Source organism: Marmota monax, unplaced genomic scaffold (assembly GCF_021218885.2).
Source record: "Marmota monax isolate L192 unplaced genomic scaffold, Marmota_monax_Labrador192_F-V1.1 WCK01_AAM20220418_F8-fsc00102, whole genome shotgun sequence".
In the NCBI taxonomy this organism is placed as follows: Eukaryota; Metazoa; Chordata; class Mammalia; order Rodentia; family Sciuridae; genus Marmota; species Marmota monax.
The window spans coordinates 6,250,073-6,276,618 of record NW_026692494.1 but is presented as its reverse complement, the minus strand read 5'-3'; the positions used below and the strand labels follow the sequence as shown (position 1 = coordinate 6,276,618).

At 59.5% G+C, this 26,546-nt stretch overlaps 1 protein-coding gene across 2 annotated transcripts in view; it reads right to left on the bottom strand.

Moving 5' to 3' along the window:
• Sbno2 (strawberry notch homolog 2) overlaps positions 1-22,829 on the bottom strand; it is a 47,339-nt gene extending 24,510 nt beyond the window's left edge. Inside the window, exons 1-4 of one of the 2 annotated variants that reach the window (XM_046444358.1) lie at positions 22,717-22,829; positions 6,789-6,966; positions 2,907-2,986; positions 1,572-1,680 (exon numbers count right to left, since the gene is read on the bottom strand). In XM_046444358.1, the coding sequence (XP_046300314.1) occupies positions 1,572-1,680; positions 2,907-2,986; positions 6,789-6,881 (282 nt within the window). In that variant the 5' untranslated portion in view covers positions 6,882-6,966; positions 22,717-22,829. The remainder of the gene's footprint in view (positions 1-1,571; positions 1,681-2,906; positions 2,987-6,788; positions 6,967-22,716) is intronic. The other variant, XM_058579259.1, reaches the window with a different exon arrangement.
• Positions 22,830-26,546: the final 3,717 nt, after the last annotated feature.

Genomic DNA, 26,546 nt, shown 5'->3' with positions numbered 1-26,546 from the left:
TGGAGCCGAGCAGCTGGCCGCCAGCCGCGTGGAGGCCCAGTTTCTTCTTGCTGCCAGGCAGAGCCCTGCCGGTGCCACAGCGGCCAACAAGCACCTGCAACGTCTCGGCTCTGGTCGCAGCCGACTGGGCCACCCTGGCCAGACCCAGGTGTGCAGGCTGGCCCTCCCGAAGCCCAGGGAGAGTCACGTCCCTCTCTTCCAGCTCCAGGGCCAGCAGCCCAGCGTCTTCCAGGCTCCCTGACTCTCACCCTCCTGCCTCCTCTCAGGAGGACCCTGAGGTGACCCTGGGTGACCCCAGCTCAGGGCCTCCCCTGATCCCACCTCAGAGCCCTCTGCCCTGGGAGGAGGACGGGGCTCCTCTGCCAGCCGTCCTGTGTGCCAGCAGCAGGGGCTGTGGTGTGGGGAGGCTGGCCAGGGTCAGGTCTAAACTTCCTGCATCACAGGACCCAGGCCCAGCCAACAGGCCTGGGGTCCTGGGAGGGGAGAGGCTGGCAGGGACCAGGCGTGTGGCTCTCTCCCAGGGAGGCCTGTGTCCAACCTGACCCAACCAGGGTGCCAGCCCCAGCACGCTAGCAGGCCTCGGGTGCAGTAGGCACTCAATGCACGGCACAGGCGGGATGGCACGGCCCCCTCTAAGGGGCGGGCACTGGCCCACACTTGCCAGACCACATGCCGAGATGAGCAAGGCTCACACATGCAGCAGCCAGAGGGGCACAGCCACCCCAGGCTCCTGCACTCTTGGCAGAGCTGGGAGAGAGGCAGGGACGAAGAAACGAAGGACATGGAAAAATGGACAGAGAGAGACAAGCAGAAACAGACAGACAGACACGGAGAAGAGACAGAGACCCAGAGAGACACAGACAGAGACGGAGCCAACGTGCCTCGTTCCCAAACCAGATGCCAAGCCAAGGCACCCCAGGACGCAGCTGGTTCCTTCTGTGTGTGGCACGTGATGCCCCCAGGGCCCCACCCACGCCAGACCGGCAGCCCCACACTGAGCCACCCAGCCCTTTCCAGGCTGCCCTGGAACTGGTACTCCTGCCCCAGCCTCCCCAGCAGCTGGGAAGACAGGTGTGCCCCACGGTGCTGGGCCCACCAAGCCACCAATATCCCACAGCGCGACACCCCTTGGTCCCTCACTGCAAGCGCAAGCTGGCTCCCAGTCCAGCACAGGGCTCCCTGTGGGGTCACCTGGCATGCTGGACCCCAGGGCTGCTGCTTAGCAGCGAGGTGGGGCTAGGACAGCCATGGGGGGCCACCTCTGTGGGGAGGCAATCTGTCTAGTGCCCCATTCTGGCCCAGCTCCCTGTCATGAAGAAGGTGCCTCCTAGCACACTGGTGCACAGACCCAAGGTGACGCCCCCAGGGCCAGGCAGGTTGCTCCTCCTGCCCACAGCAGTCAAGGCTGCTCCCAGAAATCAAGCTACACCTCCTGCTGCTAACAGCACCTGACCAGCACCAGGGGCCCCAGGCCAAGTCAAGGTCATCGGGTCTCCGGGAGGACCTATGGCCGCAGTGTCCCAAGTGAGATGCCCTCGGACACCAGCCACAGATGAGTTTGTGGCTCTTACCTGATGCAAGTCGCTGCTCTTTGGCAGGAAGCTGGGGGCGGTGGCCACAGCAGGGTAGCTGGTGTCCAGGCAGGGCTGGCTGCCAAAGGAGGTGGGGCTCATGAACTGACTGGAAAGAGAGATGGGAGGAGGTAACCGTGGGGGATGGCGGTCTGCTGGGCTCACCACTGGGGCTCCCTCCTCTCCCCAAACTGGAGCTCAGCAGAGTGACTGCAGCAGCTCCCAGCAGACACCGTGCGGCACCCACTCCCGATGGTGACCACCCTGCATGCAGCAGGCAGGTCGGAGAGCCCACTGAAAGCTCTGCTGGCCCTTTGCACACGACTCCCTGGCCTCACGTCCGACTTACATCCTGACAGGGCAGACAAAAGTACAGCCCGGAGACCCAGGAGCATCTTCCTCCAAGGTGGGATCCTGTCACTGTCCCCACACCGTTCTGCCCTTTCACCCCAAAATGAGGAGTAGCAGGGCCAATGTGGCCACCCCAACGTGGCCACCCCAGCTGGGAGGCTGAGCCTCAGGTGGGCTGTGCAGAGGTGGGGACAGGGAGGAAGAGGTCAGTGCCCCTCAGCCTTCCTGTTCCCAGCTCCCAAGTTCTGGGGCTCCCTTGGCTCCCAGGACAGCCACCCCTCATCCCTGAAAAACGAACATGAAAAGAGCATCTCATCTTTCCTTCCCGTGCTTTTGGAAACCATCCCCCACCCCGTTCTGCCCAAAACAGTCACTCCAGGATCATCACCATTATTTTGGTACTAGGGATTAAACCCGGGGGTGCTTAACCACTGAGCCACATCACAGCCCATTTTGAGACAGGATCTCACTAAGTTGCTTAAGGCCTCAGTAATTTGCTGAGACTGACCTCGAACTGGCAATTCTCCTGCCCCAGCCTCCCAAGCTGCTGGGATGACAAGCATGCTCACTCCAAAGTATTCTAGAATTCCCAAAAGTTCTTGCTATGAATAGGCCCACTTTCAGGCCCACTCCCCTGGCAAACTCCTACTGATCCTTCAAAACCCAGTTCAGCTGTGGCCTTCTGGAGAAAGGTTCCCTCCTGGTTCTACTCACCTCCCAGTTCCTGACCAGCCTCTGCACAAGAGCCCTGCCTGGTTCCCCACTCTCACCCCTAGGCCCTAGGCTAGGTCTTCCTAATGCGCCCCAGCTGGTCACAGTACAGGCCTCAGGTAAACACAACCTCTGCAGCCCTAAGCATCCAGCCCGCAGGTCAGAGCTGGCCAGGCCCACGCACCTGGGCTGTGAGCTCTAATTTCAATAGGGCCTTGGGCAACCAGTGCGGCCCAAGGGCAGGTGGGTGAGGACCAGGGCTCAGACACTTACTGGCTGTCACTGGAGAAGGCTGGATGCGGTGCCTGTGGGAAGCTGCTCCACCAGGGGTAGGGATAGTGCAGGAGGGGGTTCTGGAAGTGAGAGTGCAATCAGGCACAGGCAGGAAGGGGGGGCCAGACCCCAGCCTCACCCTGCCACAGCTGCTGCCATGGTCAGAACAAGGGGGGGAACCAGGGCTTCCCTGCTGGCCACCCAGGCACTATAGCCTCACCGTGCCTCGGTTTCCTGTCTGAAAGAGAGCCCAGGGCACCCGCCCAGGGAGCGCCCCCACCAGGTCCAGGGCCCCTGGAGTGGCAGGGGGACTGTGGATGAGATTCAGGGGCAGAGTGTGTGCCTAGCTCAGCCCAATCCAAGGTGAAAGCAGGGCCTCATGGGGGGGGTACTGAGGCCTTCCCCAGGGTGTGGGGGGCCACTCAGTAGTGTCCCTTAGTGCCCCAGGGTTAGCCCCTACTGGGGCCCTGGCTTCTTTTGACTGGCAGATGGGAATTTCCCGTGGTCACTGAGGAGAGGCCACCGGCTGGGCACCCTCTCATTGTCACAGCCAGGTCTGACGGTCACATCAGCTACCAGGGCAGGGGGTTGTTTGCCACACTCCTGGCAAGGAAGCCCTCCCCAGACCCCTATGGAGCCGGACAGTTCCCTTTGCCCAGCCGCATCCACTCAGACTTGGGACCAGGGTGCTAGCCGGCACCAGCCTAGGTGGCTGCACGGCCTCCCTCACCAGCTTTGCATCCTCACTACCCTACCCCAACCTCCTGGGGTCTGCCAGCCTCCAGAGCAGGACCCCAGCAGCCAAGCCAGCCCAGCCCAGCCCAGCCCAGCCACAGCGGACAGCTGGGCTTCCAGGGCTCCAAGGGCTGCTGAGGCAGTCTATCAGAATGGACAGCGAAGCGTCTCTCCAGCACAGGGCCCGGGGCTCTTAGGCTTCCAGCTCCAGTACCTACCCTCCTCAAGAACACAATGGGAGGAGGTGGGGCCACCATGACCAGGTGGGGTCTGCTGGCAACCCCACATCTCCCCAGAGCCCTGGCCTAGTGCCTTCGGCCTTCTGCCCCAGTCAGGCAGAGGGAAACCCAGGCCCAGCCCGGCCTCCCCAAGGCAGAACTTTCCAGAGCCTACTTGGGCCTTTAAGATGAGCTGCAGTAAGCCATCTAGTGTGTAAGTAGAGGCGAGAGGACTGAGGCCCAGCTCTCCTAGCATGCTCCACCTAGGCCTAGGCTGCCCTGAAGGAGCCCCAGGACCAGAGGACCCCCTAGGTAGCACAGGCTCTAGGCCTCCACCTGGTGAGGGGTAGTAATGGCTTGTCCACCCAGGCCCCCAACCTCTGTCCACTCAGGGGCACCTGATCCTCCTTACAGGGTGACTCCACATAGCTGGCCAATCAGAGCTTTCTTTGGGACTTTGTGCTGGTACCAGGGGTGGCTCCATCTTCAGAGGGCAGTCCCTGGGGTGTAACTGGCCAGAGTTGGGCAGCTGTGCTCCAATTAGAATTTGTCTAGGGATTTTCTACTGGAGTGGGAAAGGCAGTCTGGCTTTCTCTGAAGCAGGAAGGGCAGGCCAGGTCCCCAGCATGGCCTGTAGATGGCCACCAGACACCCTGCAGCAGCCTAAGCTTGGTGAGCACCAGGGAGCCTTCTCTCTGGGGGCTGGGGACAGTCAGGGTTCCATCCACACCTCACACCAGGGACTGCATCCCCGCCCTGCCCAGATGCATTTCTGAGCCCTGACAGCTGCTCAGACAGAGCCCCAGCCTGCCAGTCAGTAAAGGGGACATGGCAGCAGGGACAGCTCCATCCTCTGCACAATGCCAGCTCTCGTTCTGACCCAGGAATCCTATTTTGGATACACCCCCCCCCCAGAAGTAATCCATGAGGGGGCAGAAAATACGGCAGCACTGTTCATAGCAGAGGAAAACTGGCCTCTCCCCAAGGGCTTAGCAGCAGGGAGATAATTAAGCGAATGATGGCTGTGCAGATGAGGAATCACCAGGAGGAGGTGTCCATGGCCATGACTGGTGAGCAGCTGAGGGAGGCGGAGGTGGGTGCTCAACAGCTTCCCAGGAGGGGAGGACAGAGAGGAGCTGGGCACAGAGCACGACGCCCTGGGCTGTAGGCGCGGGACACCAGCCCAGCCCTTCATTCCGGAAGAGTCGGCTCCTCTCCCAGGGATGTGCACAGGGTCTTTATGCAACGTAGCTCCACATTCAGCCACAGCAGGGTGGGGTGTGGCACAGCTGTGCAGGGTGAGGGCTCGTGTGCCCCTGAAGCCTTTCCAGCGCAGGTCTGGGGAACCCTGGTGCCTGCACCTCCTCCCACGCTCTGGAACACAGGCAGCCGTGTCCTGGCTCTGCGGGAACCACAGCTGGCTTGTTCTTGCTGCCGTCCTCCCGCCCAACCTTCCTCACCTCCTGTGTCCTCTGGAGCAATGTCCAGAGCCCCATCTGTGTCAGGCTGGCTCTGGGTGGACAAGCACCAGCCTGGGCCCACCCCAGCAGAAGGAAGGAGCTGAGGTTTTACTAAAGAGTGGATCCCATAACAGCCCCAGCCAGAGGCACCTGCCCGCTCTGGGGCAGCCTCCCAAGTCACACCCCACCTGGGCCTCTGGCAACTCCCAGCTCCCTGTGAGTCCCCACTCTGTTTTCTTTTCCACTGTGGCAAGAGCCAGCTCTGCTCAGGGCCCTTTCCTCCTAGGGACCTGGCACCTCCCACAGCTCTGACATGACGGGCAGAGCTGAACCCTGGTGTTGTGTCTGGGACACTTTAGTGGTCAAACACTGGAAGCAACAAGATGTCCTTGGGTGGGCAACTGAGTCAGGGCAGAGGTCCACCCAGAACAGGGGATGGTACGTGGTGCTGGAAAGAAAGAGCTCCTGAGCTATGAGACGGGAGCACCCCAAAGGCAGCTACCAGGGAGGCCCCAGGCTGCAGAGGCCACCCCCTGGGCAACTCCAGCCTGACATCCTGGAGAGGGCAGAAGTGTGCCCACAGCCCAGCAGGGGGGCAGGGCAGCAGGCAGAGCCTGGAGGACTTCTAGGGCGTGGAAACTGTGGGGTACTCCCATGTCAAGAGCCACAGACTCTCCAACACAGAGTGACCTTCAGGTAGGCTTCTGACTTGAGTTCATGACAGTGTATTAGCCTTGACCCATCAGTTCTGACAGGCTGGCCACACTAACACAGGACGCAGTGACAGGGACACAGGGCTTTCTGAACAATTTTCCTGTAAACCAAACACTGCTTAAGAAATTGTCTATTAAACTGAAAGAAAAAACAATGAAGTGATCCACTCTGGCTCCCACAGGTCAACTTGAGCTGCCCTGGAAGGGACAGCCAGGCAGGGCAGGGGCAGCATGGAACGGCTCTCCCAAAGGGCCAGTAAGTGTTTTGAAAGAAAACATCTAGGATGCCATGGCCCACACATATAAACCCAGAGACTGGGGAGGCCGAAGCAGGAGGAGGGCGAGGTCCAGGCTAGCCTGGCTACTTAGGGAGACCCCGGCCCAAAGTAAAAGGAAAAGGGCTGGGTGCGGCTCAGTGGAAGAGCCCCTGGTTTCAGTCCCCAGCAGAGGGAGGGCCTGGGTGTGGCTCAAGGCAGAGCACTTGCCCAGCAGGCTGGAGGCCAGCAGGAGGCACATAGCCCCAAGACTCTTCCTGCAGCTGGAGGCCAGGGCAGACCCCTTACCCTCACACAGGACCCTCTCCTGACATGGGGGAACTGGGGAGCCAGGCTCCGGACTGAGAAGATTGAGGTCAGGGTCATGGACAGGTTGCCCAGTGCAGCGTCCCACATGAAGGCCACCTTGGTCAGCATTCACCTCGCAGTGTTCAATGAGTCCTGCTCAAGCAGTCCAGGAGATCGGGGTGCTGGGGCTCACCTGCAGTGGGGACGTGGGACAGAGGAGGCTGCCCACTGGCGGGGGCTCGTGCTGAGGGCACTCCCCATCCATGACAGGCCCCACTGCGAGCATCAGGTGGCAGCAGGTGAGGGTTGGGAGACCCAGGGCCACAAGGCACCTATCTGGGCTTCTTGCTCCGTGGTGGCGGCATCTCGTCCTGTGGAGAAAGAAGTGAGGCTTCTTCCTGAGGCTGTCCTGAGACTCACTGCTCCCTCCCAACCTGCAGGCCAGGCTGTGGCTGGGAGCTGCTGGGCTGGGCACTGGAGCCTCCAGGGGCTCCTCCTGCTCGCCCCACCCACCTCCCCTGCTGCTCACAGCCCTCCTCCAGTCTTCTGGGAGGGTCCTGCGGTACCACCCACCTCCAGTCTGCAAAGGAACACTGCCCCTCAGCACCACATGAGACTGCCAGGGGGACTCCTGGGGGTACTGAGGGGCCCAGCTGATCTGGGAAGAGCCCCAGACCTGGTTTTGAGGTCAGGGTGCACTAGTGACAACACTGAAAATGTCCGTGGTCTGGATGGCAGGTGGACCTTGAGTCCCCACACTGTCAGATGCCTGAGGACAAATCTGACTCTCCCAGGGGGCTCCTGGCTAGTCCCACTAAAGGGCCAAGAGCCCCCCTTTGGGAGACAGCAGGGACCCCAGGGCAGCCTGCAGGGCAGCGGGCGTGCTCTATGGGCAAGCAGCCCGGAGCCTTAATCACCCAGGCAGGCAGGAAGGGGAGGGCAGCCACACCGAGGCCAAGCTCTGGAGTGAAGAAATCCGTGGGACTTCCAGTAAGCCCTGTCCAGCCACACGCAGCAGCTTACGCAACCCCGTGGGGGAGGGGTGCTGCCTTCTGCTGTGCTCCAAGCACAGGGGACAGCAGCAGGGAAAGGGCCCACAGCCCGTCAGGAAGCACAGGGATGTCTGCTCTGTCCCAGCCCCAGGCCAGCCTACCCTCTGCTCTGCTCAGTCCTGCTGTGGAGATGTCACTTCCTCCTGTGGCCAAATGCCTGGACTCTGGGAGGCCCTCCTCGCCTGCAGGCCCTAAGCAGTGACTGTCTCCCACAATGAACACAGGGATGCTTTGTGAGCTAGGGTCTTGGCCATCCTCATCAAGACTCTGGGCCACGCAGGCCTGCAGGGAAGCTTGGCCCCACTCCTCACAGCCACCCAACCTCAGACGACTTGGCACCTGAGCTCTGCTGGGCCTCAGTTTTCCCACCGGGAAATGGTCTGTGTGGGGGTAGGCAGGCAAGGCCGCCAGACACTCCAGCTGCTGCAGGCATCCTTCCCCAAGGTCCAGACACGACCATGCTGGCTTCCCTCTCAAGGGGGGTGCTGGCCCCTGGGCAGGATCTACATTCATCAGGGCTCAGTCGCTGTGGAGGGCACTGGGCCTCAAGGAGCAGGCCAGCCAGCACCCCTCTCTGCAGAATCCCAAGCTGACCCTTTCCACACGTGGGGGTGCTTACTGGCTCCAAGGACAGCTATGGACTGCAGGGGAGGGGCCACCTGGGCAGTGCCCAAGTGACCTCAGGTGGTCCTTAGGGCACGTGGGCTGTATCCAAGGGCCCAGCAGCAAGCAGGGCCTGCTCCCCGGCACCCTTTCCACTGGCCAAAGTGCACCTAGTGGCACCCCCCCCCGGTAGTGTTGGAGCCCTGCCCACCACCCCAGCCACCAGGCCCGGTGGATGCCCATTCCAAGTGCAGCCCTAGGAGTCTCAGGCCCCACGCTGCCAGCCAAGGCTCAAGGATACTGTTACAAGAAAGAGCCCTTGTCACCTGCAGGGAAGACTTCAGACTTAGCCGGAGAGGTCACAATGAAGGTGGTGTGTGATGTGGGGACCCCAGCTGGCTTCTCTGACCATGAAGGGAGTCCAGACCTGGGCTGGAGAGGGAGTCCAGGGAGAGGTGCAACGTGGCCATGTGACCAGACAGCCACTGGGCACCACAGACTGTAGGTGAGTGCAAAATGGCGCAGCCCTTGGAGAATAGCCCACAGCACCTCAAAAGGAGAAGTAGGTGCCAGCAGACCTAGCGACTCCCCCCCAGCACACATCGGAGACGGGAAGGCAGGTGCACACAGAGGCGTGCACACACCAGCCTGAGGAGGGCTGCACGGCCAGCGGGCACTCAGACAGACAGCAGCACAGCCATCCACCTGAAGCGTCACAGCCACCGGCGGGAGCAAGGTGACACAGCTGCAGCACAGAGGCAGCTGAGGACCTCGTGCTCAGTGAGAGCCAGACAAGGCCACAGTGTGTGACACAGTGACAGGAGAGGCCAGCACAGGACATGGACATGGGTGCAGGGCTTGGGAGGGACAGGGGGTGGGTAACACTGTGCCCAGGTTCCCCACAGGCCACCTTAGCCAGGGTGGTGCCCATCCTTCCCACCTCACCAACAGGTCCCAGTGCCCCAGGCCTCTCACCCCAATTGCTCCTTCCAGACGCACTGGGCAGGGCCCTGGCCCCAGTCCCTGCTAGTGTCTCCCAGGTCCTCTGCAGCCCCCGGCTCCAAGGTCCTACACCCACTGGACCCCCTTCTTACAGTCTTCACCCCTCCCCTCGTGGTAGTGCGAGGACATGCCAAGTCCCTGGGTGTATAGATGCCACCAAACTCCAGCAGGGCTCCAGGCAGCAGCTGCAGTGTGCAAGCCTTGGGGACAGAGACCACGGGGCCACAGAGCCAGGCCTGAGGCCAGCAGGACTCAGCCTGTTCTCAGCCTGCGGTCTAGGCCAGGTGCCCGTCTCAGGTCAGGAGCGCCCACGTGGGGGCACCTCAGATCAGATCTCAGCTCACAGCTGGAGGGGTTCTTAGCTTCCTTCTGAGATCCAGCTTCCAGATGAGGCAGAAGGAAAGATCATGGGACGAGGGACCACTCAGGACCACGACCGGCACCTGCCTCCAGCCTTGCTCCTATACCCTGTGGGTTCTCCTGGCCAGCCAGACCTCAGTGTGAAGCTGGGATGTCCCCACGTGGCCACTACCAGCCAGCCTCTGTGGGCACCAGTCTGAATAAGTTTGCATTCTCCTTCCCTGAGCGGAGAGGCTCCGACCGTCACTATAGTGACCTGGACACTGCCCTGGTCCCCGAGGTTGAGGACGCGTCGCCCCATGGACTGAGCTCCGCCCACCCGTTCCTTGGTGATGTTACCCCTGTGCCCTGTTTGGCACAGAATGTTCCATGGAAACGCCCTTTGTGTGTCCCCTTTCTTGCTCTGCCCTTGGGGTGGCCTACCCAGGTGTCAGTCAGCCTGCAGACAGTGGACATCACCAAGCTAGACTCCGCCCCCCGAAACCTGACTCTGGCCTCATTAGAATGGCTTCTCCTCAATAAAGGGGTCAGCACGTGCTCTCGCCCTCTCTTTCCACGGACCCTGAAGGTAAGGGGAGCCATCGCAGGACCCCAAAGAAAGGTCTCTCTGTCTCTGTGCGGTCATTTCACGCAGCCCAGTCCCCTGGAGGGACCCTGAGTGTTCTAGTGGCGAGGAACGGGACGAGCCTCCTCACCTGGGGACAGCCCTGTGGCCCAGCTGGGGCCCGGGGGGGGGGACCCAGAATCTACAGGGGTGCCTCTGCCCTTGAGGCCAGGCTGCTTCTCTGAGTACAGAGGAACCACCATGGCTCCCATCCAAAAAGAGGGGTGCAAGGAGGGGGCAGCAGGAGACCCAGTGACCTGCTGCCAGCCCTGCCCTCTGAGCTCCAACCAGTGCCTCTCTGCAAGGGGGGCCTGTGGCTGCCTGCACCCACATCCTCACACCCACCCTCTGACCACACAGACCGACCCCCCAACGCTTTCTGATAAGGACACAAAGTCCCCTTGGTGGAGCCCTGACCAGGCCCCAAAGCTGCACTCAGAGGCGGAGGCCCTGGGTAAGGAGTGACAGACACATGCGGAGACTGCTGACTGGCCCGTAAGGACTCTCAGGGCTGGTGGCCATCCACTGCTGCAAGTCACCTGTTCTGTAGTCCCCACAGAGACCACAGGATGAGGTGGCCAATGGCCTACATCTGCTGCCTGAAGAAACCAGCCCAGGAGAGTGACCTAGGCCGCTGTAGGAAGAGGTGCAGGGTAAGGAGCATGGTGGACACAGAGGGACCCTGGCCCTCGGAGCCAAAGCCCAAGGGGCACACTGTGAAAGGGATCTGGCTATGCACAGCCCACAGATCACCTTTCAGCCATGACCTGGCATCTACACAAGCTCAGGAGGGCTCATCACCCACCACTGCAAAAGCTCAGGACGGCTCACACCTACCACTGAACACTCAGGAGGGCTCATCACCCTCCACTGCACTCTCAAGACAGCTCATCCACCACTGCAAAAGCTCAGGACGGCTCACACCCACCACTGCAAAAGCTCAGGACGGCTCACACCCACCACTGCAAAAGCTCAGGACGGCTCACACCCACCACTGCAAAAGCTCAGGACGGCTCACACCCACTACTGCACTCTCAAGCTTCTGCAGCCACTGAATGAATATCCCCGGGGACCCCAGCACCAGGCAGTGGGAAAAGCCGGTGATTTCACAAGGCTGGGCCCACACGGGGCAGGGTCCTATAGAATCCAGAAACCTGATCAGGGCCCAACTTGGCTGTCCAGGACCATCTAGTGCAGGAGGGGCACCTCTGACCCTCACAGGCATCAGGATGCCAGGCCATGGAGACAGAATGCTGCTGTCCCTCTACAGAGGCCTCCTCTGAATAGCCAAGAGCTTCAGGGAGGCCTCAACCACAGGATTCTGTCCCCAGTAGGAGACTGACCAGAAAGGCGCACAAGCCAGGGACACGATGAGACATCTGTCTACTTCTTGAGTGAGGTGGCCCCATAGAGACAGCCTGGACCCCTGGAGATGGCAGAGGAGGTGCTAATGTCAGACCAATGGAAATGGGGAGATGCTGACCAGGGGACAGGGAAGGTGTCCTTTCCAGGTCCCCTTCCACAGGGCCCCAGGAGCCATCCCACACATTTCCAGTTGCTCTTCTTCACACGGGTATCAGTGGCCACTCAGCCTGGCCTGGCCTGAGATTGACCAGCCACTAGCCTGGGTTCCTGAAAATCCTGGGTTGGTCATATCCAGCTGCTCACGGTCCCCAAACCCACTGCAGAGACAGCCTGCTGGCCCCTCTTCCCAGGGAAGGGCATGCCCCTCCCATCCTCAGGGCACGCACAGCTCCATCCCCAGCCTCCAGGAGGACTACTGTCCCCACCGCCTCTGGGTCCACTAGGTGACTGCCTATCTCTCCTGAGGCTAGGCCCTGGGAGGGCAGATGCCTGGTGTGGTGAGCACTCGACAGACAGCTCTTGAAGGGCTACAGGGAGAGCCTGGTCCCTGCAAGGAGTGGCTGAGGGCAAGGGACCTTGGTGGACCCATGAGGACACTGGCCCTGACACCCTAGCATCCTGGGACCCCTTTCATCAGCTGAATGGCTGAAACCACCGTCCCCCAAACAGATGGTTGTAACGTGCTGGGTGGGCCAGTGGAGGGGGAGCACCCCAGGTCTTCAGGGGCATTGGCCCCCGGGCAGTTTCTCCATGGTGGGCAGTGCCCAATGATGAAAAGGGAAGGATGCATCAGAGGGACCCTTCCTTCATTTTTCTGCTTCTTAATTTTCCAGTACTAGGAACTTAACCCAGGGCTCTCCCCTGAGCTACATCCCCAGTCCTTTCTACTTTGAGACAGTCTGGCTAAGTTCCCCAGGCTGTCACGGAACTTGCCGTCCTCCTGCCTCTGCCTCCCCAGTCACTGGGGTGACAGGTGCGTGCCACACCCAGCCCCAAGGGTCTTTCCAGAAAGATCATAGTTCTATCTAGTGACCCACCCTGCCCCCCTCACTGAGGCCAGGCGGCAAGAACCTGGCTGTGGGGAGGCTCCTCCTGGGTCAGCTGGCGCCAGCGCCCTCTCCTGCCTACTCCTGCACAGAGACCTCTAGGTTGCTAACAAGGTTAGCAGGGAGCTACCCAGAGAACCTGCCTGCTGCAAGCCACACAGCCAGCCAGGCCCAGCCTCCTTCCCCCCTGAGGGTGTCAGCAGCTCCACAGGCTCATTAAGGAGTCACCAGGCCCACAGGGTGGGTGCACCTGGGTCCCATCCACTCTCCTTTCTCTAGGGCTGCAGGGCCACAGGAGCCAGCCCAGGACAACTCAGGAGGATGCAGGACAAGGCAGCCAGGCTCACAGCCTCCCCTGAGCTGGGCCCTTCAGGATGGAGAGACAGGTGGACGTCCTGACACAGAAGGAGCAGGCACAGCTAGGGGCCTGAGGCTGGGAGATACCATGCAGAGACACAGTCCCTAGAGACAGCCTGCCCCCAGATGGGGGGCAGAGATGAAGCCTCTCAGAGCAGCGCTTTTTCCTCTTCAGAAGCTGGGATGAGAACAGTAGGGGGCGGGCAACCAGCCATAGAGTGAAACCTGCTTTGCCTGGGCCATGCCCAGCTCCCTCCAGCCCACCATCCTTGGCCCTGGCCTCAGACACCATCGACCAAGCAGCAATCACACAGGGCAGCACACAGGAGCCTGAGACGCAGCCCCGAGAGGCCCTCCTGGCAGGGACACCCCACCTCACCAGACGCTCCCGTGGGAAGCATGTGTGCGCTCCTCTCACCTGTCCCCTGGCACGGGAGTCCAGGGTGAGCCCACAGCACAGTCAGTCAACCAGAATGCCAACACTGGCAGAAGGGAGTGTGTGCGCCCACCAGCGTGGATGGGGTCTGGCTCCAACGCAGACCCCTGAGAGGCAGTGCCCAGAACTGAGAACTATCTGCTCACATCATCTAGGAAGGTGCAGGTTCCAGAAGAGCCCCCTGAAGCACGCTGCGGAAGGCTCTGGGGAGCACCATGCTCTGAGAGCAGCCCAAGCCCTGGGGAACCCTCGGGGATCCATGTCCCTACAGCCTGTGCACAGTTACACAGGCCACCCACACCACAACTCAGAAGGGCCTCATTGGTCCCTCTGCACACACTCCAGGGCCCAGCATAGCCACAGCTGCCTGCCCCACACAGTGCCGAGGGTGCTGGGCACAGGTCCACAGCGCGTCTCCAGCCCCTCTGCTGACCGTGGGAGAAGCTGCACCCCTCGACAGCCCTAAGTCTTCACCTGGCTGAGGGAGGCTGGCTAGGCACACCACGGCACACTCACCAACTGCCACTGGTATCTCTGATCCCCGACCCCAGAAAGGTATCCCCACCTGCCCTGCACACCACCGAGTACCAGCCCCTTCTTTCTGGGCTTCTGTTTCCCCAGAGGCCCATCCTGGTCCTGGCAGAGCCATGTCCTCACAGAAGGGTGCCACCAGGGCCAGGCCTTTCCAAGGGTACCTCAGGGCCAACGACACCAACAAATCCAACCAACAAGCACCCCCAGGAGCCCAAGTGCTGGCAGCGGGCATGTCCTCCCCATCAATGAACAAGGCCATGGGGCCTGCCTCTCTGCCTAACAGCAGGCCTGACCAGGCAGCGAGGCGACTCTGACTGGAACCACCCGTTGGTGGGAGGTGGAGCTGGGCTGGAGACTGCACTGCCCCTGCCCTCGCCCATGTGGGAGGGACAGTGGCATCCCTTCAACTGGGCCCTCTGCCAGGTGGACCTGGCAGGTGCCTGACCCAGCAAGGACTGGGTACCTTTGCAGGGTGCTCCCCAGGGATGGGGGCCTACATTTCAGCAGCCCTTTTTGTTCTGAGACAGACTCGCTAAGTCACCCATGCTGGCCTCCATTGTGATCCACCTGCCTCAGCCTACCGGGATGAAGAAGAATCAGGCCTGGCCAGTCTTGAGGGGTCACACTTCTCTGGACCCAAAACCCATCTCCCAGCCACATAAGGTAGATCCTGGGAATAAAGTGGATGGGTAAAGAGAGGGCCACTCTGACCCTCAGCCCTACCCAGAGCTGACCAAGCCTCATCTGACACACAGGGGCACTGAGCCTGGCCTCTTCTGACCCAGGTGAGGGTTCTGCAGAGCAACCCACCAGGTGTGCCCTGGGCCAGTTGCAGGGCTCAGCATGAAGACGGTAACTGCTGCCCTCCACCTGTGTTCCAGAGTCCAAAGGTACCGAGCACCGGGGCTGGGGTTCTCCCAGCTGGGCCTGAGGTGTGTGAGGGCCACACATGTGCCTAGGGGCACGTCTGGGCTGACCCCCACGGTGGGGGGACAGAGCAGGCAGGGGGTGGCCATGATTGCTGCCCACGTGGCACCATGGGACCTCATTTGGAGCAGGGTCTTTGCAGCTACAGCTACGGCGGCGTCATCCTGGAGTGGCTTGTGCTTGTTTGGCTTCTTGCTGGCAGCGCCATGCGAGGCAAGTGCTCTCCACTGAGCCACACCCCCAGCCTGACTTGTGTCCTCACAAGACAAGAGGCTTGGGCATAAATTCAGAGAAGGCCACTTGAAGACAGAGGCAGAAATCGGGGTGACAGGACACAAACTAAGGCGCTGGGAGAAGCAGGAAGGACCCTCCCTAAAGGGAGCGCGGCCCTGCACAGACCTGGGTCTCAGCCTTCCGGACTCCAGGCTAAGAAGAGGGTAAATTCCTGTTGGTCTGAACCTCCCAGTTTGGGTACTCTGTGACAGCAGCCGGGGACACTCAGGTGGGAGGGCCCAAGCTCTAGCACAAGCCAGCCCTGACCCTCAGCCCATTCCCTGGGAGCCCTGTGGCTGGGAGTGTTCAAGGACCAGGGTGCTCCGGGACATGACTGGCCCCATGTTGTGACCTTGGGTTTCCAGAGCCCCAGGAGGCATGTGGAATGCAACAGCACTGGGTGCCAACACAGGCAGAGGCCACCAAGTCCCAGCATGGGCACAGCAAGGCTGGGAAGACTGGAGCCAGTGCCCTGGGCTGTGAGCTCACATGCAGGCTAGGAGGGAGGCCCGTCCCTTCAGGATGAGGTCAGGAGGGCCCTCTGAGGAACAGGAGGCAGGGCGGGGTCCAGAAGTGGGCTCCTTTCTTCAGTGTCCAGTTCTGCCCTACAGGCCTCCGGGGAAGCCTGGGCCAGGCCACGCCTCTGTGGAGAGGCCTGCTGCTGCCCGGCCAGCCGGCAGGACCCGCATCCCCGGTGCCCCCACCCTGGCTGAGCTCAGGTGATTCTTCCACAGTGAAAGGCTGGCCTGGCTGGGGGCTCCCTAGGACACCCCCCCGCTGCATTCTGCCCACTCCCGGGGTCCTGGGGACCAACAGCTACAGTCCCTCACAGCCTCCTCTGCCCACCCAGGGGGGCACTCAAGGGGTCACAGTACACCCTGATTTCCAGTAGAATTCCCCATCTATCCCTTCCAGAACCTTCCAAGAGGCAGAGGGGCAGGGGAAGAACCCCAGGTGGGCATCTCAACTTGCAGGCTTCTGGTCCACAGGGCTAGCTCTGGAATGGGAGAACATGCACCTCCTCCAGGAGGGTGGGGAGGACCAGACCAGCCATCTCGGTAATCAGCAGGCTGCCAGCCCAAGGCGGCAAGAAGATGCTGCTCTGATGCCAGCCAGCATGGCTGGGCCTACACATCCCAGCAGCTATGAGCACAAGGCCTCACTGCCTGCAGCCCCACGTGTGACCTGTCGAGGGCTTCACAGATGGGGAACTGGCAGGGGCCCCTGGGCTGACTCCACAGCCAGGGCCTGGCACAGTCCACATGAGGCCAAATGAATGCCCAGGAAGTGGACTGCAAGTGGGAGGCCTGGTGAGGGCCCCCGATGGCCTGTCCCCCAGCCTGATGCCGAGAGCTGGAGTAGCAACCAGGTCAGGAAAAGGGGCTGAGATGCCACCACATGCTACCCCAGACTGGGCCACTGTTCCCAGAGCCCCTCACCCAGGGCCAGAGCAAGTATGGGACGCTGTCGACACTCAGCCCCAGATACCACAGATGCTGACACCTGAGGAGGAGAGCTACATCTGAGCACCCAGGGCCAGATGCCAGACCCTAGCAGGTGCAGAGGGACCGGGACAGTGCCTAGAGCAATGCACCAATGCAGAAAAGGAGGCCCCGAGCCGGGCTCCAGAGGCTCCAGAGGCTCCAGAGGCAGTGACCTGGGGACCAGCTGGCCATGGCGTGCACGTGCCAGCCAACTAGCCCCCACAGAATAGTGCCCTTGCAGTCATGTGGTGAGGAGGGGCTGCACAGAGCAGGATGCACCCACATTTACAGTGGGTGAGCAAGTCATACAGACCTCCACACCCCTGGCCTGAGGCTCCTCAATCGGCTCTGTCCACTCCCAGGTATGGCTCAGTCTTAACTCCTGCCCCCAGCTGAACACGCAGTGCCTGCACGTGCTTGAACTTGTAACCCTCTCTTCACAGGGACATGTGAGAACAGCCCCCTACAGCGGTCAGGGGTCTTTAATGCATGTGTCCTCGTCAGGGAAGCACCTGCTCAGGTCTTGGGCTGATGAGTCATCTCTAAGGGCATCTGACACACTGAGCTGATGGTCTTCTCTGACCCCCAGCTGCCTTTTCCTGAATGGACTGTAAGCTGTACGACTCCCATGTCCTGGTCCTTTGAAACTGACATGGCCTTGTCTGTCTAAGGCCTATGAGGAGAGGCATTTCTGCCACCCCATCCTGGCTGCTACCCCGACCTACTGTTGGCATCTTTTGGAGAATTTTGAGAACAGAGGCTGGGGCTGCCCACAGCCAGGCTACACTGGCCTTAGTGAGTGACCAATGGTCACCACTGTCCCCGGGCTCCTTCAGTCCAACCCTGGTGCTAAGAACATTTCCAGGGAATTTCATCCCAGCCTAAAGGGCACTGGGTGTTCTGGAGGAGGAAGGAGGCTCACTCCAAGCTCAGGGCTGTGTGGCAGGGCCATCCAGCGCGAGGAGACCAGATCCCAGGCCTACACGCGCTCCCAGCAGCACCGAAACACGGCAGCAGGAGCCCAGGGTGTTCAACAGAGCCTAGATCTGTCTCACCCTGCGTTGACAAGTGACCACAAACTTAGCAGCCTCAGCCACACGTGTGCCCTCCTGGCTGGCACCCTCGCCCACAGGAGACAGACGACACCAGGGGCTGTGGCCTGGGCTCTCATCTCCCAGGGAGCCAGGCCACTGCAGACTGCAGCAGGTGGCTGCAGCCTCCTAAGGCTGCACGGCTCTCCTCACACTGCCTCTCCTCTCAGCCCCACACTCACGGTCTCTGACTTGTCCCCTGCCAGGTCCCTTCTGCCTCCAGATGGTGAGGTCTGGGACTGCAGAACCCACAGGATGCCATGGGTCACTCAGATGCTCCAGGAGCCCTAACTTGACCCCATCTGCAGAGCCCCCTTTGCCTAGAAAGGGCCACATTCACAGGCCCCAGGGATTCGGACAGGGCACCTCTGAGGCCAGCCCCAGAATCCAAGCACCACACAGCACCAGCCACACGGTCTCAGGCCAGAGAAACCAAGGCTTGCAAATGACCAGCCAGGCTGCACGGGACTCGAGGGTGGTGAGCACAAGTGACATGCTATGGGACATGGTCCTGCTCCCTTTAGGCAGCTGGAGGCCTCAAGGTCCCAGAGCATCTTCTTGGAGGGAGCTGGGTGGGGTCAGCCTGGGGCAAGCATGGGCCACATGGGAGAGGCAGCAAGCAGAGGCTTCCCACAGGGGAAGGTGACCGGGGTTTTCAAGAGAAACCATGTGTCTAGGTTTGAGTGTGTGTGGCCTACCTGGCTGTTCAGAGTAGGCCACTAGGGCAGCCATGCCCAGCCCCCAACCAGTGCCAGCTGCCTCCCTCCAGGTCCCCATGGAGCCAGGGCACAGATGCCCAGCCCCTGGCTATGACCTGGCACACCCCGATGCCATCCCCAAGAGACCCCAGCATCTGCAGGGGCTCAGGTGGGAGCAAGCACTGAGGGGCCAGTAATTTCCTGAATCTGACAAGTCCCCCCCAAAATGCCCCTGGCCAGATCACCAGGTGACACCAACAGGTTTCCTCACCCAGCACCTTGTGCAGACCCATCCCAGGCCAGGGCAACAGGGACGCCACAGCTACCAGGACAGAGTCCTTTGTGGCCCAACCAAGTACATTCCAGTCACTCTGAAAAGGCCCTGAGGAGCCCTCCAGATCTAGACACTGACCACTGCCATGGAACCCCTGGCCTTCACACAACAAGGACGCTGTGGTGGTGAGAAAACTCTGAGTGTCCTGCCCTGCCGCCCCAGGACCAGCACCTAAGAGCCCAGGATTGACCTGTGGCCAGGGCAACTGCTGCCCAGTAGGAAAGCCTTCGCTCAGCTTACCTGACCTGCAAAGGGAGAAGCCTCTGGCACCAGGCAGGACGGGCAGCAGCAGGGATGGACGGCAAGCCAGTGCCAGGCCACTGCCCAGGGCAGGGACTTTCTCCTTCACTTGTCAGCTCACCTGCCCTGGCCGCTCCACCCGGCAACAGTGAGTCAGTTCCATAAAAGTTTACGGCCTATTGCAGACCCTCACTGGCCCCCAGCCCACGGCCGGCCTTCAGCCCTGATGGGGCGTGGCCCTCCCAGGAAACCAGAGTGACTCGCCTTCTGGAACCCGGTGTACCTCACTTTCGAAATGCAGCAGGGCCCGGGTCAAAGGCCGAGGCGCCACCTCTTTTGGTTTCACTTAGGGATTGTTCTGGCTTGGGGTGGGCCAGTTTTGAGAGAGGGACCTCACAGCCTTCTTTGAGGCCAGTGCCTGAATGCAGAAGCCCAAGGCAGGCACCCCTCACTAAGAGTCCTAAGCCCCAGGTCAGTTGCTCCAGGAGGCGCTCCTTGTCCCCTGAAGCAGAAGCATCCTGGAGGACAGCTGGGGCCGGGGTGACCCTCCATCTCTGGCCTCCTGGGGGTCCAGGGCAAGGTTCCAACCAAGTATCCAGATCCCTGGTGTGAGCTGGCTGCAGGGTCAGGTGGTGGCCCATTTCCAGCCCTCTGGTCACAACATACGAGTGGGGCTTGATTCTGAAGTTGCACATACCAAAAAATTTGCCTGTTTAGAGTCTACAACTCACTGGGTTTTAGCACATTCTAAGTTGTACAGTAATCCCATCTATCTAGGTCCAGAACATTCCATCACCCCAAAAGGAATCTTTGTCCCCAAGAGCAGTCACCCCATCCCTCCCCTGCACCCATGATCCCCTCCCCATCTCTGGATTCACCTGTTCTGGACATTTCCCGTCTGCAGGGTCATACACTGTGACTGACTTTGCTTCTGAATCTCACTGAGCATGCTTTTGAGATTTATCACGCTACAGAGCACAAACAGCGTGCCTGACCTTCCCAGAGCGCCCAGGAGCTCAGAGCGTGCAGATGCGGAGCACTGAAATCGACTCTTGGCTGTAACCCAGGTCTGTCCCCACCTGTATCGCAGTCCCAGGACAGGCGACCATGCCTCCTAGGGTGAGAAGGAAAGGGGGACCCACAGAGGGGCAGTATCCATTGAGAGTAACCTGGGGGATCTGACCTGGGGATGGGAGCAAGCGTCCCCAGAGACAGGCCAGGGAGGTCTACCCGCAGGGCCAGAGTCTGGTGTCTTCACCCTCAGACCACACCCGCCCTTCCAACATGCCATCTGACCACACGGCCCTCAGCTGTGGGAAGAGTGCCTAGTGTTGCTCCAAGCCTGCCCATGTGAATCATACACACACGAGCAACACACTTATACACGCAACCCACACTCACAGACCCAATCCCTCACAGAATGCACGTGCACAGGCGAACAGGCACCCAGACACACGTGCCCCTCAGAGGTACACAGACCTGGGGCTGGCTGGTGCCAGGGGCACCTCCACAGTCCAGCGTACCACCTTCCAGTGTGTTTACAATTTCAGATCACGTTATGCCCCCCAGAAAACGGGAAGAAGCTGGCCCCACCCCTTGATGGGAGCCTGGAGACCAGGCATGCTGGTCAACACAGTTGCCTCTTTATCCGGGAGCTCTGTCAGCATTTCCTGTGGGCCCTGCAGGAGGGGCGTCTATAACACTGCTGGGACTCTGGGCAAGGGCAAGCCGGCCACATGGAGGAGGCAGGATTGTGACCCATGGCTAGCAGAGACCTTCTGCCTCTCAGTTTCCCCAGCAGGCTGGAGAGCTGAGATAGGCCCTAGTCAAGTGGCTGGCAAACCTGCAGGATGCTCCTGTCTCCTACCTACCTGGGGCCCCACCCAGCCCAGCCCCTGGTCCAGGCCCTGGGGATCCCACCCCCTTCTGCCACAGCCCTTCTCCCTGCTGGGGCCCTGCTGTTCCAGGTAGGTATGAGGGAGCAGACTTTTACTGGAATCCCCAGGTGGGACACAGGCTGCCCAGCCCTCCTGCAAACAGAGGCCCCATGACCAGCCCCTGCCTCAGCCGTCCCACCCACCAGTGGTACAGATCTCACATTCCAGCCTTCTCTGAAAGGTCTCTGCAGATACCCAGGGCAGACACCTCCTCCGGCCTCCGGGGCCTCCCCTGGGAAAATCCAGGGCGAGGACAATCAGGAAGCCTATGAGAAAGAGGGCACTGGGGAAGTAGGGGTGGGGCTGCCAGCCTCCTTGGGGTCCAGGGCCTACTACTCTGAAGCCAGTCCCCAACAGGGTGCACACAGCTGCCTCAACCTGAAGGGAACCTACATGTTCACAGAGGCCCTGCCTCAGTCTCTCTGGAGTCTCAACACCTGTGACAGGCAGGGCCCTCACCATGCCAGGTTCCAGGGTCTGACACCTCACCTGACAGCAGGTCAACTAGGTTCCAAACTCAGATCAGCCCAAGATGGCCCCCCTGCCATACTGGAAAACCTCACTGTCCCTATCTCCCAGCAAGCACTAAGGCCAACTGGCTTCAGGGCCAGGCACCGACTCACAGGGCACAGGGCACAGACAGCACCAAACACCCCTGAGCAGGAAGAACACTTGGAGCAGGCAAGACCCACAGGCATTCCAGGAAGCAGAGCTGGGGGATGCCCCAGCTACACAGTTTACAGACCCTTCTTCTTTCCAGAATGTTCATCACGTCACTTAGGGAGACCTCTGTACATCTCTGAAGGCTCTGGGCAGCCAGGCCAGTCTGGATTGGGCCCCAGGCCCCAGTGGCCTCATTCCCAGAGCCTGGAGGGGTGGGAAGAGAGCTCTACCCGGGCAGGACCTACCTGCCAGGCCTCCCCTGCCTCGTCCACCCACACACTCCCTTGGCTCATCTCACATCTCTGCCCACCACCTCCCTGGTCCTTGGAGTCCCCCAGTTTCTGGGGGAGACACATCCCCACACACAGATAGACACAGTAAGGCTGTCCTGGGGATCAGCTAACACCAGTGAGCCCCCATCCAAACAGGGGGCCCACCCAAGGAAACCCAAGAAGAGGTGTGCCTGCCCCTACTAGAGGGCTGAGGACCCCTTCCCAGGAAGACTGTGCTGGGTCTGGGCAGGAGGGGGCACAATCCTGGGGTCATGGGGCTGGTAGAGAAAAGAGCTCATCCAGACCAAGAATTTGGGGTCACCAGGCACCCAGAATTAAGAGAAACAAGAAGAGAGGGGTCAGGATGCTGGGGAAAAGCGGATTCAGGGCCACCTGGAGGACTCGGTGACAAGGGCCACCAGGAAAGGGAAGGTCAGGGGTCAACACGGAGCCTGGGCTTGGGATGCACCGACAAGAGCGGGAAAGAGGTGGAAGGGTCGCAGAGAAGGTCGGGGTCAAAGTTCGCGGCGGGGAGCAGGGTCCGGGTTCGCCGGGGGACCGGGTGGGGGACCGGGTCGCGGCGCGGCGCGGCGTCAAACTTCGCTCGCAGGAAGAGGGGGTGGAGAGGAGGGATCCAGGGTCGCGGCGCAGGGCGGGGCCGGGACGCGCGGAGGGCGGGGCCGGACGGGGGTCGCCGCCGCGCACCCCCGGCCCCTGGGGACCCCGGCCCCTCTGGCTCCCGGCCCGGGACGCGGGGAGCGCGGGGCCGCGCGGGGCAGAGCGCGCTGGGCCGGGCGCGGGTCGCGGCGGGGCCGGGGCGGGGATCGCGGCCGGACGCCTCACCTCGGACCCGAGTGCGGCCGGGCGGAGCCCGCGGCGCCTCAGTTTCCCCGAACCTCAGAGTGGCCGCCGCTCACTTCCGGGTTCCAGGCGCCATCTTTGGGACCCGCGCACTTCCGGTCACGCCGCGGGGCGGGGCCCGTGGGCGGACCCAGGGGCGGGGCCCGTGGAGGGGCGGGGCCTCGAGCCCTGGGTGCGAATCCCGCCGCCCGGGTTTGCTGCCCCGCGGCCCGTGCTAGAGCTCGGGGCGCGGCGCTCCAGCCTCTGCCCGCCCCCGGCACGGCCCTCGCACCCGGGCCGCCGGCTCTGCCCTCCACCTTGACTGCCTCGCCCCATAGTTCTGTTGGCCGTCTGCCTCCCTCCCCAGGTACAGTGCCAGGCGCCCACCCGGGGACGCGATCGGGGTCCCGTAAGTGCCAGGGCCACTTCAGGGGAGCAGCATCTTTTCGGCAGGGCCAGAAACCTCTGGCTCCCCTGCCCTGAGCCTTCCAGGGGCCTGAAGACGACTGTCAGCATCTGCTTCGCTGCAAGGAGGAGTGGGGGACCGGGTCGGGTCGTGGCTCAGGTGGTCCTGGCAGCGTTCCTGAGACTCCGGCGGGAAGTGGACCCACTGGGGCCACAAGGCCGCTTCAGCAGACCCGCTGTGGGAGGCGCCCCCACAGCTGGGCTTCAGGGACCACCAGCCAAAGGCCCTGCACCCGTTCCAGCCCCTGAGATGGGTTCCCTGTCGTGGGCTGGGGTAGTCATCGAGATGTTGCCGGTGCTGCTGGGCGCCGGCCTGGAGCTGGGCAAGCTGGGGGCCCAGAGGAAGCCGCTGTCGGGGGACTGAGAGCCCGTGCCAGGCACTGCCACATGCTTGGCCGAGTCCAAAGAGGATGGAGTCTCTGCCTAGGGCTTCGAGGATGGCTGCGTCGTGGAGAGGATCCTGAAGCTGAGGTTCTGAAGTGCAGATAGACAAAAGGAGGAACAGCCATGCAGGCAGAGTCAAAGCTGTTCAGAGCCCTGGTCTGGCCTGCGATCCCAGTGACTCGGGGAGGCCCAGGAAAGAGGATGACTCGACAAGACCCTGCCTCAACATAAAAAATAAAAGTGGCCGGAGGTAGGGCTAGGGTTGTGGCTCAGCCAAGAGCGCTCGCCTAGCTCGTGTGGGGACCTGAGTTCAATCCTCAGCACCACATAGAAATAAGTAAATAAAGGCATTGTGTCCAACTCCACCTAAAAAATATGTTAAAAAAATATCATGGTTTGCACATGAGATGATCCTATACTTGAAGACCCAAAGAGCTCCACCCTGAGACTTCTGGAACTAATAAACTCAGCAAAGAAGCAGGTAACAAAAAACAACAGCTTTCCTAAAAACCAACAATGAATCTGCTGAAAATGGAATCAGGAAAACAATTTCATTCATGATAGCTTCAAAAAAAAATTAAACACCTAGGAATAAATCTAACCAAGGAGGTTTTCTACAATGAAAACATAGAACCTTGAAGAAAGAAATTGAAGAAGATACAAGAATATGGAAAGACCTCCCAGGTTCGTGGATAAACACATCTACAGCCATCTGATCCTGAACAACAGCGCCAAACACATCCATTGGCGAGAAGATGACCTTTTTAACAAATGGTGCGGGGGGGAAAACTGGTCATTTGTGTGTAGAAGAATGAAACTATACCCTTATCTCTCACCCTGCCCAGAAATCGACTCAAAATGGATCAAAGACTTTGGAATTAGACCAGAAACTACGCAACTCTTAGAAGAAAACATAGGGTCAACACTCCAGCATAGGCACAGGCAACGATTTTTATTTTTGTACTGGGGATTGAACCCAGGGGCTTAACCACTGAGCCACATCCCCAGCCCTTTTTATTTTTTATGTAGAGACAGGGTCTTGCTAAATTGCTCAGTCTGGCTTTGAACCCTCCTGCCTCAGCCTTCTGAGTTGCTGGGAAGACAGTCATACACTACCACACCTAGCTTCCAACAACTTTCTCAATAGGAACCCCAAACCTCAGAAGATAATGCCAAGAGTTAATAAATAGGACAGCATCAAATTAAAAAGTTTTTGCACAGCAAAGGAAACAGTTAAAAATGTAAAGAGACAACCTACAGAGTGGGAGAAAATCATTGTCAGCTACTCTTCTGACAATATTAATATCCAGAATACATAAAGAACAAAATCTTAACACCAGAAAACCAAATAATCCAATTGATAAGTGGGCAAATTAGTTAAACAGACACTTCTCAAAAGAAGAAATACAATGGCCAACAAATATTTTTTAAAAAGTGTTCAACATCGTTAGCAATTAGGGAAATGCAAATCAAAACTACACGGAGCGGGGCACCATGGCTCACACCTGTAATCCCAGCAGCTCTGGAGGCTGAGGCAGGAGGGTCTCTAGTCCAAGGCCAGCCTCAGCAGTTTAGTAAGGACTTCCTCAAAAAATGAAAAGGATTGAGGGTGTGGCTCAGTGGTTAAGCACCTCTGGGTTCAATCCCCAGTTCAAAAAAAACCTAACAAACACAGAATTCATGATCTCATGTCACATCAGTCAGAATGGCAGTCATCCAGAGCACAGACAATAGGGCTGGGGCTGTACATCCGTGGTAAAACGCTTGCCTTGCAGTGGGAGGCACTGGGCTTGATCCTCAGCACCACATTTAAATAAATAAATAAAATAAAATAAAGGCATGCTGTCCATCCACAACTACCAAAAAAAGTTTAAAAAGTTGAAAAAAAAAAAAAAAGAACACAAACAATAGTAAATGTTCCAGGGCACATGAAGAAAAGGGGCAGTTTTGGGGTCTGGGGCTGTGGCTCAGTGTGGAGCCCTTGTCTAGCATGTGTAAGGCCCTGGGTTCAATTCTCAGTACTGCGTTAAAAATAAATAAAATAAAGGCATGTTGGCCATCCACAACTACAAAAGAATTTTTTAAAAAAGGGACACTTTTTGGGGGTGCTTTTTGGGGGTGCCAGAGACTGAACTCAGGGGCCCTCGACCACTGAGCCATATCCCTGCCCTGTTTTTTATTTTATTTTTTATTTTTTTAAGGGTGGAGAAAACCATTTTATTTTTTTAAGGGTGGAGAAAACCATTTTATTTTTTTTAAGAGAGAGAGAGAATTTTTAATATTTATTTTTTAGTTTTCGGCGGACACAGCATGTTTGTTTGTATGTGGTGCTGAAATCCTCCTGCCTCAGCCTCCCGAGCTGCTGGGATTACAACCACTATGTAAATGACACGGAGGCTCCTCAAAAGACCAGGCATGGGCCACCATGGCCCAACCGTGCCTCTCCTTGGCGTTTACCCTGAAGAATTAGTCCTCACACTACAGTGACCCACGCACACCCATGTGTATAGCAGCACAACTCACAACAGCCAAACTACGGAACCAGCCCAAGAGTCCACCGGCGGATGAATGGACGAAGGAAACGTGGTGTAGACCCACGATGGAGTCTTATCATCCATAAAGGAAAAGGAGTTCGAGTCATTGGCAGGAAAATGGATGGAACTAGAGGACATTATATTAAGCAAAATAAGCCAAACTCCAAAGACCAAGGGCCACATGTTTTCTTCCCTTCATAGGTGGAAGCTAGAGAGGGAAAAGGAAAAGAAAATTGGGGTAGGGACCTGGTGACCATCAAAGAGCGGTCAGTGGAAGACAGGGACGAGGCGGGGAGGCGGGACGGAGGGAAGGGCTGCGAGGAAAATGGGCCACATTATGTTGTCCTGTCATGTGCCTGTCCAGATACCGGACGGTTTCCATCATTAGGTACCAACTATCATGCAGCACCCGAAGAATGAGAAAATGAAAGCATGTGACCTGCGTGATTC